The sequence below is a fragment of the Malaclemys terrapin genome, chromosome 5 (genome assembly GCF_027887155.1).
Source record: "Malaclemys terrapin pileata isolate rMalTer1 chromosome 5, rMalTer1.hap1, whole genome shotgun sequence".
Classification (NCBI taxonomy): Eukaryota; Metazoa; Chordata; order Testudines; family Emydidae; genus Malaclemys; species Malaclemys terrapin.
In genome coordinates this window covers 14,192,234-14,210,053 of record NC_071509.1, presented here as the reverse complement: position 1 = coordinate 14,210,053, position 17,820 = coordinate 14,192,234, and the positions used below count along the sequence as shown (strand labels likewise).

General features: G+C 46.8%; 2 protein-coding genes across 4 annotated transcripts in view; one reads left to right on the top strand and one right to left on the bottom strand.

Annotated features, from left to right (window-relative positions):
- The window catches only part of SMYD1 (SET and MYND domain containing 1), a 55,205-nt gene extending 45,705 nt beyond the window's left edge, over positions 1-9,500 (top strand). For 2 of the 3 annotated variants that reach the window (XM_054030311.1, XM_054030313.1), the window contains one exon: positions 724-1,957. In XM_054030311.1, the coding sequence (XP_053886286.1) occupies positions 724-882 (159 nt within the window). In that variant the 3' untranslated portion in view covers positions 883-1,957. Of the gene's footprint in view, positions 1-723; positions 1,958-9,303 lie in introns of those variants that run through there. The other variant, XM_054030312.1, reaches the window with a different exon arrangement.
- FABP1 (fatty acid binding protein 1) lies at positions 7,439-12,727 on the bottom strand. The gene is made up of 4 exons (XM_054030314.1): positions 12,621-12,727; positions 11,235-11,407; positions 8,326-8,418; positions 7,439-7,553 (listed from the first exon to the last, which is right to left on the bottom strand). The coding sequence occupies exons 1-4, from the start codon at positions 12,685-12,687 to the stop codon at positions 7,503-7,505; spliced, it is 384 nt and encodes a 127-aa protein (XP_053886289.1). The 5' UTR covers positions 12,688-12,727; the 3' UTR covers positions 7,439-7,502.
- Positions 12,728-17,820: the final 5,093 nt, after the last annotated feature.

The following is a 17,820-nucleotide window of genomic DNA, read 5'->3' as shown; positions in this document are numbered from 1 at the left end:
GCTCCTGAGATAGTAATTTGTTGCTGGCTTACAGAAGCAGCAAATTACTGCCCCCCTTTCTCCCAGGCACACTGACTTAGCTCAGTTGGCTGGTGTATTGGAGGATGGAGTCAAGGCTCTGCTCATTCCCTGTTGCTCCCTGCCCAGCTTCTCCAGGAGAACAGTGGGCTCACAGCACCCATTTACCTTGTGTGCCTGGATCCAAAGCCAGCTGGCCTGCAGAGGGGTGTAAAGGGAATCCTTAGCACCCCTTCTCTGCCTGTATAGGTGCAGGGGCAGCCCTGTAATCTAGCACTGGCCATGAATTTGTGCTCATAAAGAACTCTTGCCAACTTTGGGAACTTTGGGAAAGGGAACCTGTATTTGTCTGCAGAAGAACCACAGCAGACAGTGGCAGTGCAATCTATGCCACGCTGCCTCACCACTAATTAGCTTGGTCTAGGAGGGACCATGGTTGGGTTTGGGAGAGTAGCTGAGTCTCTATGTTTAGGCAGCCTTTGGCCTCCCTGATGAGGGATGGGTTATGGAACCGGACTGAGGTCATCCTCCCTTGTCATATGGGCCACACTGAATCGTGATTAGGTGGTACCGATGTTCAGCCATCTAACAGAACTGGGGAGCAGGAGGCCACTATCCTAGCTTAGAAGGTACTTTATTTCTTTACTTTGAGAGAGATTGTAGAGTTTTCACCACTTGGCCTGCCCTTTGATTTCATCCCTGCAGGTCATGCGTGTCCAGTCAGAGATGGAGCTGCGCATGTTCCAACAGAATGAGTTCATGTATTACAAAATGAGAGAAGCAGCCCTGAAGAACCAGAAGATCCAAGTTATGGCTGAGCCCACCAGTGAAGCGCCATCAGGCCTCTTCCACACGAAGCAGTAACCCCATAGCTTCCAGTTATCTGTATTCCTGCACATCTGGTAGAACATCAACCCTTTTCTTCCAAATCTGAAGGTTATTTGTAATGAGCACAATGCCATCTAACTAAGAACACATAGATCTCCTGAGAGTGGCTCTTGACAAGTATTCTTCCAGGAGCTCAGGGCACCAGCTAAGAAATATTTCACAGGAAATAGATCCTGTTTCCACAAATAATAAAAGGGTCATTATAGCATCGCTTCCACAATAATTCATTTTAGGGCTAGTTCTCTTCATATAAGGCCAAATCCTGAAGTCCCTCACTTAGACTTTCAATCAGTTCTTTCTCAAGCAAAACTCCCATTGGAGTCAGCAGGTGCTTGCCTACGTGAGGATGGGGATAGAACCCAGTAAAAATGAGGATGGACTACAGGGTTCGGCCCAAAGGGAGTCTTGTCTGTGTGAGGATTGAGTGAAAACTGAGGAAAGCTATTAGGATTTGGCACTGAGGAAGTTTTAAGTAAAGACACTTTTCCTGCCATTTTTCTATAGTTCAAAAACAATTTTGTAGTGTAGGAACTAACCTGCCGAATGGAGCAGACTTTAGGCAGTACTATGACCAGTATGGAGATTAATTAGAGATCCTACCTTAGGTAGAAGAATTTAGGTACCATTAAGGCCGTATAAACTAGGGTGGCTGACACTGGCCTGCCAAGTAAAAAGTGCATAGACAATGGTTTAAATCTCAGCATGGATGAAGTCAAAACAGGTTAGGACGGTGATCAGAAATAGGGCTCTGGTGTAGGCCCAAACCAGTGTCCAAAGAAGATTGAAACAGAATGGTTAGCTTCCATCACACCAACCAACGGGGCAAGGAGTGGCGGGGAAGCACTACTTCCCTCGGCCACAGTGTGGGAGCTCCCGTCTACTGTTAGTGGAGGAGGGGGAGATGTCCTCCTCACTGCTCCTACTTACTTTAGTCCCCAGTCCTAACCTGGGCTGGAGCACTGTCGGCGTTCTAATGTGCTTTGGCCCCATTCGTGCTGGCCGACCAAACTGTGTTGTGCTTATTCTGTTTCAATACAACAACCATGCTTAAGCCTGGTGTGTAAGTTAATTTGTGAGGCAACTGCAGGTGGGGCCTGCAGTGAGTACCACAGATGGATCTAATGTAGTATATAGCCAGGGGGTGGCTTTAAGGCTCGTGTGCCATAGGAACTGAACCCTGATGGGCGGGGAATGGGTAGAAAGGACGATTCCTTTAGGAAGAGCTTGACAGATGTCACTGCCAATATCTTTCCTGCATACTTGGTATGGTTCAAGAAATGTCAAGTTCAGCTTGGACTTACCTGGTGGTAAGGAATACGATCTAGTGCAATGGGCAAGAGAGCCAGCATAATCTGTGTTCCAATCTCGCCTCTGTCATTGACTTTGGTAAAGTCACTTACTCTCTCTAGCCAAGTTCAGAGTTAAGTCTAAATTAAGCTAAAAAAATGTGAACTCTGGTGAGGCTGGAAAGAACTGTAAATTACATCAGTTTAGCTTCACCTTTGTATTTGGCCTTCTGTGCCATATTCAGCAGGTTTAAAACAAGCAAAAGGAAATATTTTTCACACAACGCACAGTCAACCTGTGGAACTCATTGCCAGGGGATGTTGTGAAGGCCAAAACCATAACTGGATTCAAAAGAGAATTAGATAAGTTCTTGAAGGATAGGTCCATCAATGGCTAATAGCCAAGATGGTCAGGAATGCAACCCCATGCTCTGGGGGTCCCTAAGCCTCTGTTTCCCAGAAGCTGGGAATGGGTGACGGGATGAATCACTTGATGATTGCCCCGTTCTGTTCATTCCCTCTGAAGCACCTGGCATTGGCCACTATCAGAAGGCAGGATACTAAGCTAGATGGGCCATTGGTCTGATCCAATATGGCCTTTATGTTCCTTTGTTCACCATCTGTAAAGTGCAGGTTCATAGATTCCCAGGCCAAAAGGGACCATGTGCTCATCTAGTCTGACCTCCTGTATAGCACAAGCCAAAGGACTTCCCTGAATTAATTCCTGTTTGAATTAGATCATGTCTCTTAAAAAAAGTATAGGCTTTATTTTAAAATTGCCACTTATGGAGATCCACCCCAAACCCGTCGTTTGTTCCAATTGTTAATTACTCTCATTTCATAGATTTAATAGATTATAGGACTGGAAGGGACCTCGAGAGGTCATCGAGTCCAGTCCCCTGCCCGCATGGCAGGACCAAATACTGCCTAGACCATCCCTAATAGACATTTATCTAACCTACTCTTAAATATCTCCAGAGACGGAGATTCCACAACCTCCCTAGGCAATTTGTTCCAGTGTTTAACCACCCTGACAGTTAGGAACTTTTTCCTAATGTCCAATCTAGACCTCCCTTGCTGCAGTTTAAACCCATTGTTTCTGGTTCTATCCTTAGAGGCTAAGGTAAACAAGTTCTCTCCCTCCTCCTTATGACACCCTTTTATATACCTGAAAACTGCTATCATGTCCCCTCTCAGTCTTCTCTTTTCCAAACTAAACAAACCCAATTCTTTCAGCCTTCCTTCATAGGTCATGTTCTCAAGACCTTTAATCATTCTTGTTGCTCTTCTTTGGACCCTTTCCAATTTCTCCACATCTTTTTTAAAATGCGGCGCCCAGAACTGGACACAATACTCCAGCTGAGGCCTAACCAGAGCAGAGTAGAGCGGAAGAATGACTTCTCGTGTCTTGCTCACAACACACCTGTTAATGCATCCCAGAATCATGTTTGCTTTTTTTGCAACAGCATCACACTGTTGACTCATATTTAGCTTGTGGTCCACTATAACCCCTAGATCCCTTTCTGCCGTACTCCTTCCTAGACAGTCTTTTCCCATTCTGTATGTGTGAAATTGATTTTTCCTTCCTAAGTGGAGCACTTTGCATTTGTCTTTGTTAAACTTCATCCTGTTTAACTCAGACCATTTCTCCAATTTGTCCAGATCATTTTGAATTATGACCCTGTCCTCCAAAGTAGTTGCAATCCCTCCCAGTTTGGTATCATCCGCAAACTTAATAAGCGTACTTTCTATGCCAATATCTAAGTCGTTGATGAAGATATTGAACAGAGCCGGTCCCAAAACAGACCCCTGCGGTACCCCACTCGTTACGCCTTTCCAGCAGGATTGGGAACCATTAATAACAACTCTCTGAGTACGATTATCCAGCCAGTCATGCACCCACCTTATAGTAGCCCCATCTAATTTGTATTTGCCTAGTTTATCGATAAGAATATCATGCGAGACCGTATCAAATGCCTTACTAAAGTCTAGGTATACCACATCCACCGCTTCACCCTTATCCACAAGGCTCGTTATCCTATCAAAGAAAGCTATCAGATTGGTTTGACATGATTTGTTCTTCACAAATCCATGCTGGCTATTCCCTATCACCTTACCACCTTCCAAGTGTTGGCAGATGATTTCCTTAATTACTTGCTCCATTATCTTCCCTGGCACAGAAGTTAAACTAACTGGTCTGTAGTTACCTGGGTTGTTTTTATTTCCCTTTTTATAGATGGGCACTATATTTGCCCTTTTCCAGTCTTCTGGAATCTCTCCCGTCTTCCATGACTTTCCAAAGATAATAGCTAGAGGCTCAGATACCTCCTCTATTAGCTCCTTGAGTATTCTAGGATGCATTTCATCAGGCCCGGGTGACTTGCAGGCATCTAACTTTTCTAAGTGATGTTTAGAAACATTGGTCTAGCCTGAATTTGTCTAGCTTCAACTTCCAGCCAGTGGATCTTGTTCTACCTTTGTCTGCTAGATTAAAGTGCCCACGAAGGTATTCATAGGTTGTGATCAAGTCACCACTTACCCTCCTCTTGATTAAGCTAAACAGACTGAGCTCCTGGAGTCTAATTGGATACCAATCCCATCTCACAGGAGTGCTGGGAAGATTGATTAGATAATGTTTGCAGGGTGTTAAGTGGTGTTGATTTTCACTGCATGGAAGAGGCACAGCAATCTGACAACCAGCTTTGCCCCGGTGTGTATTAACACAGCGTCTCTTTAAACCTTCCTGTAACTAGTCTTATTCAACAGATGCACCTACAAAGCAATTCTCATCCGCTGGTAGTGAATGCTAGACCATGACCATGCTGCTAACATCATCCTGGAGACTGGTTTGGGTTCTGTACAGCGCCATTAGCAGGTTATGTCAGGGCAAGGGACTCTGTGGAACCCCTGCCAGAGATCTGTCCCTGGGCTGATTCTTTATGGTGTACTGGCGGCAAAGCAGTCTGTAACACTACCTAGAGGTCTTCCCCTGGGTTTGCCTGGCACAGGGGAAGGTGTTGTTATATCATAAAGTGTGGTACTTTTTCCAGGAGTTTAACTCTGATGCACCTAGGAGGGAGGGTTGGTGTGTGTGTGGAGCTGGGACCCCTTCCCCAGCCCTGGGAATCCCCAACCTGACACTTGCAAGTAAATTGGAGAAAATTCCTCTGCAAGGTAATTAAGGTTTAAAAATAAATTCCGAACTGTCCTGCAGAGAGCCTGAAACTATGGCTCTGAACGGCTGAATTCATGTCAATGGGTGTAAACTCGGAGGCCAATGGAGACACTTTAAATGCCAAAACTGTTCACTGTAAGGCAGGAAGAGGGAAGATGGTATTATGAAGATCTACCATGGTGTTTCCCAATGTATGGGGCACGCCTCACTGGTGGGTGCAAAGGACTAGTGAGGGGAGAGGGTTGTGGAAGATGTGTACATTAAGATGGGTCAGGCCTTCAACAACCCAGTGAGATTGAAGTGTGTGTGTGTGTGTGTGATTGGTTTCATATTCCTGAAGCTGTGTTCAACTGTCTAAATGTTTGGAAACATCATCTTAACGGGACATTTGATACCTGGAAAGATACTGGAACAAATTATTCAACAACCAGTTTGTAAGCACCTAAAGGATAATAGGATGATAAGTAAGAGCCAACATGGATTTGTCCAGAACAAATGATACCAAACAAGCCTAATTTCCTTCTTTGACAGGGTTATTGGCCTAGTGGATGGGGGGAGCAGCAGACATGCTATATCTTGATTTTAGTGAGGCTTTTGACACAGTCCCACATGCAGGGCCGGTGCGCCAAGATTTGGGGGCGCCAAAAAGCAGTGCCCCCAATTTTTTTTACAGCATTCCTGGGCTGGGCTACCGGCGGCGCACTGACACGTGCGACTCAGACTCCCTCTCCTAGCGCAGCGGCTGCTCCATGCAATTATTGTCATTGCCGGCGGGGGCGGCGTGCTCGGGGAGGGGGTGTAGCAGAGATGAGCTGGGGTGGGGAGCCCTGCGGCAGCTCCCCCCGCCCCTCCCGCCTGAGGCACCCTCCCCCACTGCAGCTTCCCACTCCTCCGGCCTGGGGAGCCGTGCGGCAGCTCCCCACTCCAGCTCATCTCAACTACGCCCCCTACCCGAGTGTGCGGTTGCCGCTCCACTTCTCCCGCCTCCCAGGCTTGCAGCGCCAATCAGCTGTTTGGTGCCGCAAGCCTGGGATGGGAGGAGAATTAGAGTGGGGGCAGCGTGCTCGGGGAGGAGGCGGAGCAGAGGTGAGCTGGGGTGGGGAGCTGCTACGGGGGGGGCACCTCAGGGCGGGGGGGGAGCTGCCACAGGGAGGGGGCGCCTCAGGGCAGGGGGGGTTGGGGAGCTGCCGCAGGGCTGGGGGGGGGCGCAAGGTGGAAGTTTCGCCTAGGGTGCAAAACTTCCTTGCACCAGCCCTGCCCACATGACATTCTAATAAGCAAGCTAGGGCAGTGAGGTCTAGAGGAAATTACTCTAAGGTGGGTGCACAACTGGTTGAAAAAAACCTAGTCAAAGAGTAGTTATCAGTGGTTCACTGTCAAACTGGGAGGATGGATCTAGGAAGGACCTACAGGGAGGTCTGTCTTGGGTCCGGTATTATTAAATATTTTCCTTAATGACTTGGCTGATGCAGTGAGAAGGACACACAACATTTGTGGATGACACCAAGCCGGGAGCAGTTTTGCAAGCACTTTGAAGGACAGGCTTAAAATTCAAAATGACCTAGATGAATGGGAGAATTGGTCTGCAATCAACCAGATGAAATTCAATAAAGAGAAATGCAAAGTCCTTAGGAAGGAAAAAATCAGCTGCACAACTACAAAAATGGGACTATCTGGCTGGGTGGTAGTACTGCAGTATCTGGGGGTTCTGGCGGCTCACAAATTGAATATGAACCAACAATGTGATGCCTGTGTTTAGCAACTGAACGAATACAGCATGGGCCGCAGCAATGGGTCTCAACGCTGACCTGGAGGAACCACTTCTATGGCACAGAGGGTAGTACAGTCGTTATAGCCCATTCATACTGTGTCCTCTGTGTAGAACTTGCTAGCCAGTTTGTGCCAATTGTGGTGGTGGCTTTTGTGATATGGATAGCTGTTCACTAGGAAAATGGATAGAAACTGTGGCCAATACAGCTCTTACAATAGGCATCTGTGAATCACAGCATTGCCACCAATGACAAGGAGGATGCTAATAATAAAATAATAATAACAACAACAACAACAAAGGTGCTTTAATACAAACTGTACTTTATTGGGCACACTTTACATAGTATAGGAAATGCACAGGATAGCTAGATTCTCTTGCTGATTCGCGTGTAGCTGATGTCTCCCAGGGTCATTATCTAAAAACCAAATCAAAAGCACAAAGCGTTAGTCTTTCACTGAAGTAGCCTGCAAATATCACACATATCAAGGCCCTGATCCCGCAGACCAGAGACCCACACTTCAGGGTGGGGCCCAAGGCCAACCAACTGTATCTCCTTTAAATTGCACTGCTAATCCTTTAACTATATTAATAAATACTCTAAAATGTGTGTGTCCAGTGTGACCTTGCTTATTTGAAACCAGTCATCTGAGCCTCCTCTGGTCATGCCAACTTCTACTACACAACTTCTACTACAATGAGGGTGAAAACATTCTTCACTTACCTGAAACCTTGATTATTCACACTTTTCAGCGCCCCCAATGCCCGTTGGATAATTAAGGGTGTACAGCATGTAGCGTACTGCACATTCTCATTGAAAATGGCCTAAAATGGCCACTTGATTGACCAGCCAAACTTAAGCACCTGGGGTAGATGCTGGTCATTAATAAAAGGCCAAATTACGCACACGCTTGTACATGATATCTTTAAAAGAACTGATTCTCATACATTACTACCTAATAGGCCAGATGCTTAGCTGGTGGGAATCAGCATAGCTCCAGTGAAGTCCGTAGAACTATGCCAATTTATACCTGTGGAAGTTCTGGCCCATGTATAAACCAGTACTCTGGTTCAGTAGTCTATGCTGATAGCTACTTGCTCTTGCTGGTCTCCATTAGAAACACCCACCATAGTCTCATGTTGTAAGTGATGACATTTTTCTAATGTTATATATAACCTCTTATACTTACATTGGTGACTATGTCTCCCTTTATTTCAGTGATGGATTTGATTTTGCTCAAGTTCGTGACCAGTTTATTGTCACCTTCCATTTGAACAACAGCCTGATAGAGAGGGGGTAGAGGGGAAGAGAGACGTGAACATTAATGCCTGTGGAATAAAGACCAATTTGCACTCACGTGTCTAATTATTTGATATATTAGGCAAGTGTAAGACTCCAAATTAACTAAAGGTGTGAATTTGAAGTGGATTAGTTAAATCACATTAAATCCCTGTGTGGCTGCTGTTATTCAGAATTAAAAGTGGCCTTAATTCCATTTAGTTACTAAACCAAATTAAGGCCACTATAATTTTGAATGAGGGTGTTTACACGGGAGTTTAATGCGGTGTAACTAATCCATTTCAAATTCACACCTTTAGTTCCTTCAGACTAACTTTTCTGGATGTCCCCATGTAGATGAGTCCTAAATGGTTCAACATCACTTCTAACTGAAATTACACAAGTAAAATCCTTCAATAGTAAAACGTTATTTAACTGTCTACCTCCTTAGATTGTAAGCTCTTTGGGGCAGGGAATGTCCTTTTGTCCTTTTGTACAGCACCTAGCACAGTGGAGGCCTGGTCCATGACTGGGGCTCCTAGGCAGTATGATAATACAAATAGTATCAACCTACATGCTCCCTAGTGGCTGTTATATAGAAGGTAAAACTCTTATAGCCACACTTGCAGAGAATTCTCCTTTAGCTCAAGTGCTGGTGGCCTGTGGTTTGCTCCAGAAGTTCATGATGCTATCCCCAGTACAACACATGTGGGATCTCAGCGACCTCTAGGTGTGCAGCATTGCAGTGGTATTTCAGGTGACTGAGGAATTCCTCCAGCCTTCAAAAGATCTAGAAAGCCACCTGCTGATGAGATAGAGACAGTGAGGGGCAGGAATTGCCAATGCTGGGGTTTTAAGTGAACCATAGTGTGTGTCCTTTCCCTTCCAGGAACAGGAACCATCCAGTTTTAAGAGCTATGAACCCTAATTCCACATGCAAACAAGGGCAGAGGAAGGAGCAGTCAGAGCAGCCAAAGAGCCTGCACATAATCCTTCTTTAAGAGGGCAGGTTTTTGTTTTATGCCTGTACATCTCCTGCCACATTTCATCATTCCCTTGTTTGAAAATAAAATGGAACTCAATGTCTCTTTTGTAATGCAACAGACCACATGAAGTCAAACCTGATTCAGCTGACTAGTCTGGAAGAACAGTATTTAGCACTTTTACAGAATTGTTCATCTGTGGCTCTCAAACATGTTACACATGGGGAAACTGAGGCAAAGAGCGGTTACAGCCCGCATTTTCAGGGGTGGCCTATAGTTTTGGGCATCTAACTTTAGATATCCAAGGCCTGATTATCAGAGGTGCTAAGAGATGAGTTTAAGTAGGAATCTAGTAACAGTGAGCAGCCACACGTCCAACCGAAGTCAATGGAAAGTGCTTAGCACCTCTTAGAATTAAGCCCCGGGGTTCTAAAATAGGGCACCCAGCAAGAGAGGCGCCCAACATTGGAGGCCACTTTTGAAACTTTGCTGACACACAGACAATGGCAGCAGTGAGCGCCACGCCCAGGACGACAGACTCTGGCTCATGCCACAGTGCTAAAAACAGCTGTGATAGATGGTGCTCTTAAGCTGCAGTTTGGGCTCTAAAGCCCACCCCATCCCCAGGTTTCAGAGCCTGAGCTCCAGCCCGAGCTGCAATGTCTACACAGCTATTTGTAGTGCTGTGGCGTGAGTAGGGTGACCAGATGTCCTGATTTTATAGGGACAGTCCTGATTTTGGGGGCTTTTTATAAATATAGGTTCCTATTACCCCCCCCCCCTTGTCCCGATTTTTTACACTTGCTATCTATAATAATAAATAATTAAAAATAATAATTAATGGAGATATCCCATCTCCTAGAACTGGAAGGGACCGGTCATCGAGTCCAACCCCCTGCCTTCACTAGCAGGACCAAGTACTGATTTTGCCCCAGATCCCCAAGAGGCCCCCTCAAGGATTGAACTCACAACCCTGGGTTTAGCAGGCCAATGCTCAAGCCACTGAGTTATCCCTCCCCCTGGTCACCCTTGGCCTGAGCCCAGTAAACCCGAGTCTGTTGACCTGGGCTCAGAGGCTCACTGCCACGGGCTGTGTAAGAGACTTGCTGACATCCTGTCTAAAACAGGGCAAGGCATGGCATCCAAGTGGCCAGACATCCTCTCCATTGTGCAATGCTTCCCTCAGCTACGGTTTGGAGCTTTACTTCCCCTCCACTACAATAAATCACACATGGCCAAGCTGTGAGCCAAGATCAATCCATGAAGTTACACAATACAATCCATGGCCACCTAAACTTCACTACCTGGGACTCAGGCCACAGCAACTACGGGTCCCAGCATGCAGTGCTCCACTTTGATCCATGTGCATGCTGGGTGCTCTAATCATTGACGGCCACACATCCCTATTACACACCAGGCGCCAAATTCTTTGCCAGTGTAAATGGGGGTAATCCCGCTGAAGTTAGAAGAGCTGCACACGTTTACATGAGCAGAGAATTTAGCCCAGCAGCAGTTACGGGCTTTGATGCATCTTGTGGCTCTCCAGGGGCAAGCTGATGGTGTGGCAGTTAGTTGAGCAAATCTGGGGCACCTCTGGGTTAGATGAAAAGGAAATAAAGTTCTACAAGTCCACTAGAAATCAACTGCTTTGTACTGGGGGCAATGTCAGTTCAGCCCTGTCTGTGGGATAGTGTAGCTGGGACGTGGTGTCAGGGCAGGATCCTGCAAGGTGCAGAAGGCCCCTACCAGAAGACTGAGCACTCTCAGGGCACTCAGCACCCCACAGGAGATGCTCAGCAACCCACAGCCCTACACGAAGGAAGGACCGGGCCCCTACCTTGACTTTCTCTCCAGTTGGGCTCTCCAGCTCGGCCTCCTCTCCAATAGTGAACTCATTGGTCAGCACTTTGCTGCCGGTTGTCACGGTGACCTTGAACTTTTTGCCATTCTGTACAATTTCTGAGATGCTCTTGATGTCCTTGCCCTTTTGGATCAATTCATCAGAAAGACCTGGCCAGAAATAAAAGCCGAGGCTTAGGGAGCGTTCTGAGGAGCGCTACTTCTGGGGCAGACGGGGAAGCCACACAAACAGAGCCAGCTTTCGGGGCTGTGAAATCCACGGCTGAGGGGGTTCCTTGACTGGTACACGGTGGCCTCACTCTGAGGGACACTTCCTACGTTAACATAGGACTGTGCGGTTGGCTGCTGTTTGAGTGCAATGAACAATGTCATTCATAGTCTAGTCTGGGGAAAGTCTCCAACCCCAGGACTTGTCCCCCGTCCTACACGGCTGGTTAGAAAGAGGAAGAAATGCCACCTCTGCCCCCACCTTGAAAGTCTAAGGGGAAAGAAAAGATCAAGCAAAAGAAAGTGGAAGGAGGAGGGGAGAAGACAGGAATTTTTGTGGAGATGTGGGAGGAATAGGGCCCCCAAGAATATCCTGGTTGGGATCCCTCAAAATCCTGAAGCCAATTGTACATATGACAGGTAAAAAGCATGTCACAATACATGGAAGAAATGATAAAGCAAATTACTGATGAATATCTAGAGAGACTGGAGAAAATACAATCCCTGGCTAGAAAGTTATTGAAAATGTAAGCCAACATTTTTCAAACTTGAGTGTCTAAAAGTAGGCACCTAAATCTACCTTCAGGCACCTAAATAAGTGGCCCATTTTACCTAGTTCTTGGCAAGCAATTGAATCAGAGGTTCCATACAAAATGAACAGAGTGACAGATTAGCAGAGTCAAGGCAAAATCAACAGAGATTCATTTACTAGATTCCTCGGACCAGCTCCTCAGCCAGTGTAAATTGGCACACCTCCACTGACTTAGGTGGAAATTCACACCGGTCTGCAGTGGCTGAGGATCTGGCCCGCAGACTCTTAGGGCAGAAGGGACCATTATGGTATTTTAGACTGATCTCCTGCATAATACAGGCCAGAGAATTGTATGCAATGTTTCCTGCACGTCAATCATAGAGACTCATTCCATTATGTGTTCTTTTCATGAATGCATAAGATCACATGTACAGTGTTAGGTATTTTAAATACATATTAATGTATAAAAAGTAAGGACAGTAAAATTCAATATTAGAAATTAAAATTATTTTCATCTAAATCCTGAATGCCTGCACGCAATAGACTAATTTTAACCAATGTTGGACACTACATATGGATAGAGGCAACACACACTAAACATAATTACATGTATCTGATACTTACCAAGGGCTTTCATGAAAGGCTCAAAATTTTCCTGGGACTGGAGTTCAAACTTTCCATTGAAGCTCATGATGGAGATGTTCTCTGTGGCCCTGTCAGGAGAGAATGTAGCTTGTCAATAACCAGTGCTTGGGCTTTATAAAGATTCATTGCCTTGAAAGTTGGTCAGAGGTAATATGATGTAACTCTTTTATGGCCTTGCTCAAACATTAACATATGACTGAGCAATGGTCAGTGATAAATTGCCCTCAGCTGCTGACCTAGATTTACAAAGTGGGGGTAGGTTATTTTCAATAAAGACATGGAATGTAACAAAATACAAAGCAGCATCTGTAAAACTAAAGAAATAGAAAAAAAATGTGCAGAGAGATCTTGTTTGCTGATTGTCAGAGGAAAAAGCCAAATGATTCAAACCAACTAGAGCAGCGGTTCTCAAATTGCGGATCAGGACCCTAAAGTGAGTCATGAGCCCGTTTTAATGGGGTCACCAGGGCTGGCTTTAGACTTGCTGGGGGCTGGGGCCAAAGCCCGAGCCCCACCGCCCGGTACCAAAGCTGAAGCCCGAGCCCCACCGCCTGGGGCTGAAACCCAAGGACTTCAGCTCTGGGTGGCAGGGCTCTGGCTTTGGCTTCAGGCCTGAGCGGCGGGGCTCAGGCTATAGGCCCCCACACCTGGGGCTGAAGCCCTTTGGCTTCATCTTTGACCCCTCCCACTAAGGGTGTTGGGGTTTAGGCTTTGGCCCCCCCCACCCGGGGCGGCAGGGCTCGGGTGGGCTCAGGCCTCCTGGGGTCATGTAGCAATTTTTGCTGCCAGAAGGGGTTCACAGTGCAATGAAGTTTGAGAACCCCTGGACTAGAGCTCTGGAAACACATTCGAAAGAGCAGGGCAGCTGGGAAGATATTTTGACATCTGGGTGTGGTGCTGTGTGAGATGTAGGGATTTTCATTTGTTCTTCCCAACATATTGTCACAAAGAGCAATGGCTATGGTCCAACAGCTACATATATCACCCAGTTGTAATGCTTGGCAGCATCAGTGTAACAGCAACTTGTGTTGCAATCCAGGTTATCCCTGGATTTCACAATAGTATTAAAAAGCCGTGAGCAACCTCCAATAGGTCAATGAAGATACAGATGAGTCTGAACCAAAACCCCAGTTCCAAACTTGGAAAAACTTTGTTTCAGATCCAAGCTTGATCACTGGCCTTTGTCTCCATATCCGGGCTGAGCTTATGAAAAAAGAGCTAGTGGCCACTAGATCAGTGATGGCAGCAGAGGTGATAAAGCCATGTGCTACCATAAAAGCAGGGGAAAAGAAACAGCAACAAGCCACCCCTAGACTCCCCACCCCCCCACTGCCAATTGGCTACTTAAGGATAATCACTGCACTCAGATCTGCATATTAGTGTCTCTAAAAAGATGCATAATTTGTGAGGCGAGCAGCAGCCTCCATGCGGAACTGTTGCATGATCCGTCCATACAAAAAGCTACTGTGAAAATCTCCCTCACTGCTTGGCATCATCCTTCCTCGGCTGGTCTCTGCCTGGTTTGTGCATCAAGTCCAGGCTTCCATTTGTCACCCTTAGTGGTCTGCACAGTGCTGCTTCTTACTCTATCTCTGTTCTCATCTCTTCCTACGGCCCCTGAGGATTTCTGTCATTCTCCCTAAGACACCAGCCTAATTATTCTCTTCTTTTTCCATCTTCCATTCTCACCCCTGTTGCTCCTTAAGCTGGGAAGAGTCTCCTTGTTTACTAGATGACCATTACAGGGCCGCCCAGAGGATTCAGGGGGCCTGGGCAAAGCAATTTTGGGGGCTCCTTCCATAAAAAAAAGTTGCAATACTATAGAATACTATATTCTCGTGGGGGCCCCTGCGGCCCCGGGGCAAATTGTCCCACTTCCCCCCCAGCCCCCCCGGGTGGCCCTGGGAAAAATAAACATTTAAAAACCTTCCGCATCTCGGCACAAACCCAGCTTTGAGAAAACTTCTTTTCACATCACCTTTACAAGGTATCACTGGTTCTCAGCATCAGCTAGTGCTAAAAGGCACTAAAGCTCATTAAAAGGGTTGGACAAATACTTTCCGTCAAAACTTTTTTTGGATCAAAAACTAGGGGTTTTTAAAAAGCAGAAAAAATCACGGACGTCGTCTGCTTTCCTTCAAAATTTGTTGTGTTTTTTTTTAATTGAAAAGCTGAAATTAGTCTGCCAAAACCTGAACATGGTTTGGAGTTTCAGAAGTGTGTGGCCAAATATTTGCTGCTTGCTGTGTTTGATTGTTTAAAGAAACAATAAAAAAATTCTGCTTAAAAAAAATCCAAAATTTTTGAACCACCTCAGCTCGTGACCAAACGCCAGAGCCCATCCAGTCAGAGATTTTTCCAGGTTTCTGATACTCTCCTGGCTTCCTTGACTCATATCTGTCTCCATAACTTTGGGTTCATTTAGGTTAGAATAAAAGAACATAAGAACGGCCATACTGGGTCAGACCAAAGGTCCATCCAGCCCAGTATCCTGTCTACTGACAGTGGCCAATGCCAAGTGCCCCAGAGGGAGTGAACCTAACAGGTAATGATCAAGTGATCTCTCTCCTGCCGTCCATCTCCACCCTCTGACCAACAGAGGTTAGGGACACCATTCCTTACCCATCCTGGCTAATAGCCATTAATGGACTTAACCTCCATGAATTTATCTGTTTCCTAGAGACTGGCTCCATGGGGTCCCTCACAAACTGGAGACGGTTATTGTGGGTTTTTCTTTAGTATAGCTTATGGACATACTCCACGAACTGAGTATTTGAGCTTGTTCCAGAATCTGGGATGAGCCTATGTTGTGAAAACTGAAATGCTCAAAATAGCACATGCATGTGAATGGACACAGGGTGCTAAAATTAAATTAACTCAGGAGTTCTCAAACTGGGGGTCGGGACGCTTCAGGGGGCCACGAGGTTATTACTGGGGGTCACGAGCTGTCAGCCTCCACCCCAAACCCCGCTTTGCCTCCAGCATTTATAATAGTGTTAAATATATAAAAAAGTGTTTTTAATTTATAAGAGGGGGTCGCACTCAGAGGTTTGCTATGTGAAAGGGGTCACCAGTACAAAAGTTTGAGAACCACTGAATTAACCCCTCTGGAGCCTGGGGGAATGCAGGGGAGGGGGGACTCCCTTGGTAGGGTGGGGAAGGAGGTAGGTGGTATATGATATTGCTCTTCTCATGTGATCCCTCCCCCATGGCTCTCTTGGCTCTATCACTGTTAATCTAGAGTGGCTAATTTTAAATGAATCTCCCCTCCCCTGACATGAATCTCCCTATGGCACTGAAATTAAATGTAGACTATAATTTGGCATTTGAGAAGTGAAAGGGATGGTGGTAGCCCTAAGGGAAAAGATAACAGCTTGGCTCATTGTGTTAAATAGCTGTCTGCAAGCCTCAAACTGCTGAATGAGCTTTAGAGTAGGGAAGGCTGTGCCTCCCCAAACAGCCTGCCCCTGCCCCCATCCAACCCCCACCCACTTCCTACCCCCCGACTGCCCCCTCAGAATCCCTGACCCATCCTGCTCCTTGTCCCCTCGCTGCCCCCCCCAACCACTCCCCTGGAACCCCACCCCATACCAACCCCCCCGTCCCCTGACTGCCCCGACCTCTATCCACCCCCCCGCTGAGTCCTGACAGACCCCCGGAACGCCCACGATCCAACCCCCCGTTCCCCGTCCCCTGACCGCCCTCCCCAGCAGCGCTGTCCAGGGGCCGTTCCTGGGTTACCGCCGCCTCTCCCCTCTCTTGGAGCCTCAGCGCGCTGCATCCAGGAGCTGCCCTGGCCCCTGGACAGCACTGCAGCGGTGTGGTTCCGGCGGGACTGGAGCTTGTAGTCCCGCCCCCTTACCATGCGGCTCTGACTCAGTGGGAGGAGCCACGCCACTGCAGTGCTGTCCAGGGCTGCTCCTGACGCGGCGCGCTGAGGCACCAGGGGCTGGGTGGAGGCGGGTCCGGGGGCCCCTGTAGGGCCTGGGGCATGGGGCAAATTGCCCCATTTGCCCCCCCCCCTGGGCGGCCCTGGACCATTAGGGCTAGGAAAAATTGTCTATCAAAACTTTTCTCTATGGAAAATTGAGGGGTTGACTAAATGTAAATTTGTGGAATAAGTTTCTGCTTCCCTCAAATTTTTTTGTCAGAAAATCAAAAAACTTAAACCACCAAATTTTTGATTTTCAGCCAAAAATTTTCAATTTTTCAATGAAAAGTCACAAATTTCCATAGAAAACAACCGCATTTTCCAACCAGCTCTACTGACCAAATTCGCTTCTTCCGACCCCCTCCTTAAACCTCACAGCTTCCATTAAGCCTTTCAGGGATGACCCACTAAAGAAATACATAACTCTTCACTGTGTGACAAGAGCTCTCTTTGTTCAGTTGGTTTATCACAGCGTATGTCTGAGCGGCATTGTCTGGGCTATATTCATCCAGTTAGTATCTGCCGGGGTAAACTTTGTGTTACCCCTTTTGACCCGAGCAGTTAGTTAAAAACCTGGGCTCTTGCATTCTGTTCCAGTTACAAGAGGAAATTGATGATAGGGCCAGGTACCTTTGATGCAATCCTGTTTAGGTACAAAGTCCTGTTTCCCTGAACAGAGGACGAATCAAATCATGGGAGCCAGCTGTTTTTCTCACAGCTCCAAGCCTCTTTCAGCCAGCACTCAGCCCCAAAAGCTCTGTCTCTCGGCTTTTCTGAAGGCCATGCTCTCAGATCTTGTTCAGGCTTTGACTGTTGCTTCCTTGCTGCCTTTTCTCTCAGCTTCTCTGGTCTTTCTGCTGTTCCTCTCAGACACACAAACCTGCACAAAACAATAGCCAGAGAACCCTCTCCGCTCACAGGTGCCTTTGTTTGTGTTATGTCCCATCTAGTGGCACCGAGACCACTTAAAGAGAGATTAATGAGGCTGCTCTACAGCCTTAACTAAGAGCCATATGGCTTTTAGCTCATGCAGTAGAAGCTCATGCATTTAGCTTCAGAGGTCGCAGGTTCAATCCCACCCACTCGCAACTGGGGTCTGTTGGTATTACACAGGGACCCATTTACACCTTCTCCAGCCAGCTTCAGGGCATCTGGCCCTCTGTGTAATTCAGGTAATGAGCCCCTTTGGGCAGGGGTCATGTTATACTGAGCAGCGGTGAGAACACCAAGAGTGGTTGGTAGATAAGA

Coding starts and splice junctions, on each gene's coding strand:
- FABP1 (XM_054030314.1), bottom strand. CDS start 12,687: ATGAGCTTCAATGGAAAGTTTGAACTCCAGTCCCAGGAAAATTTTGAG. Junction 8,419..11,234: donor CAACTGGAGAGAAAGTCAAG/GTAGGGGCCCGG, acceptor CCTCTCTATCAG/GCTGTTGTTCAAATGGAAGG. Junction 7,554..8,325: donor AGGGAGACATAGTCACCAAT/GTAAGTATAAGA, acceptor TTTGGTTTTTAG/ATAATGACCCTGGGAGACAT.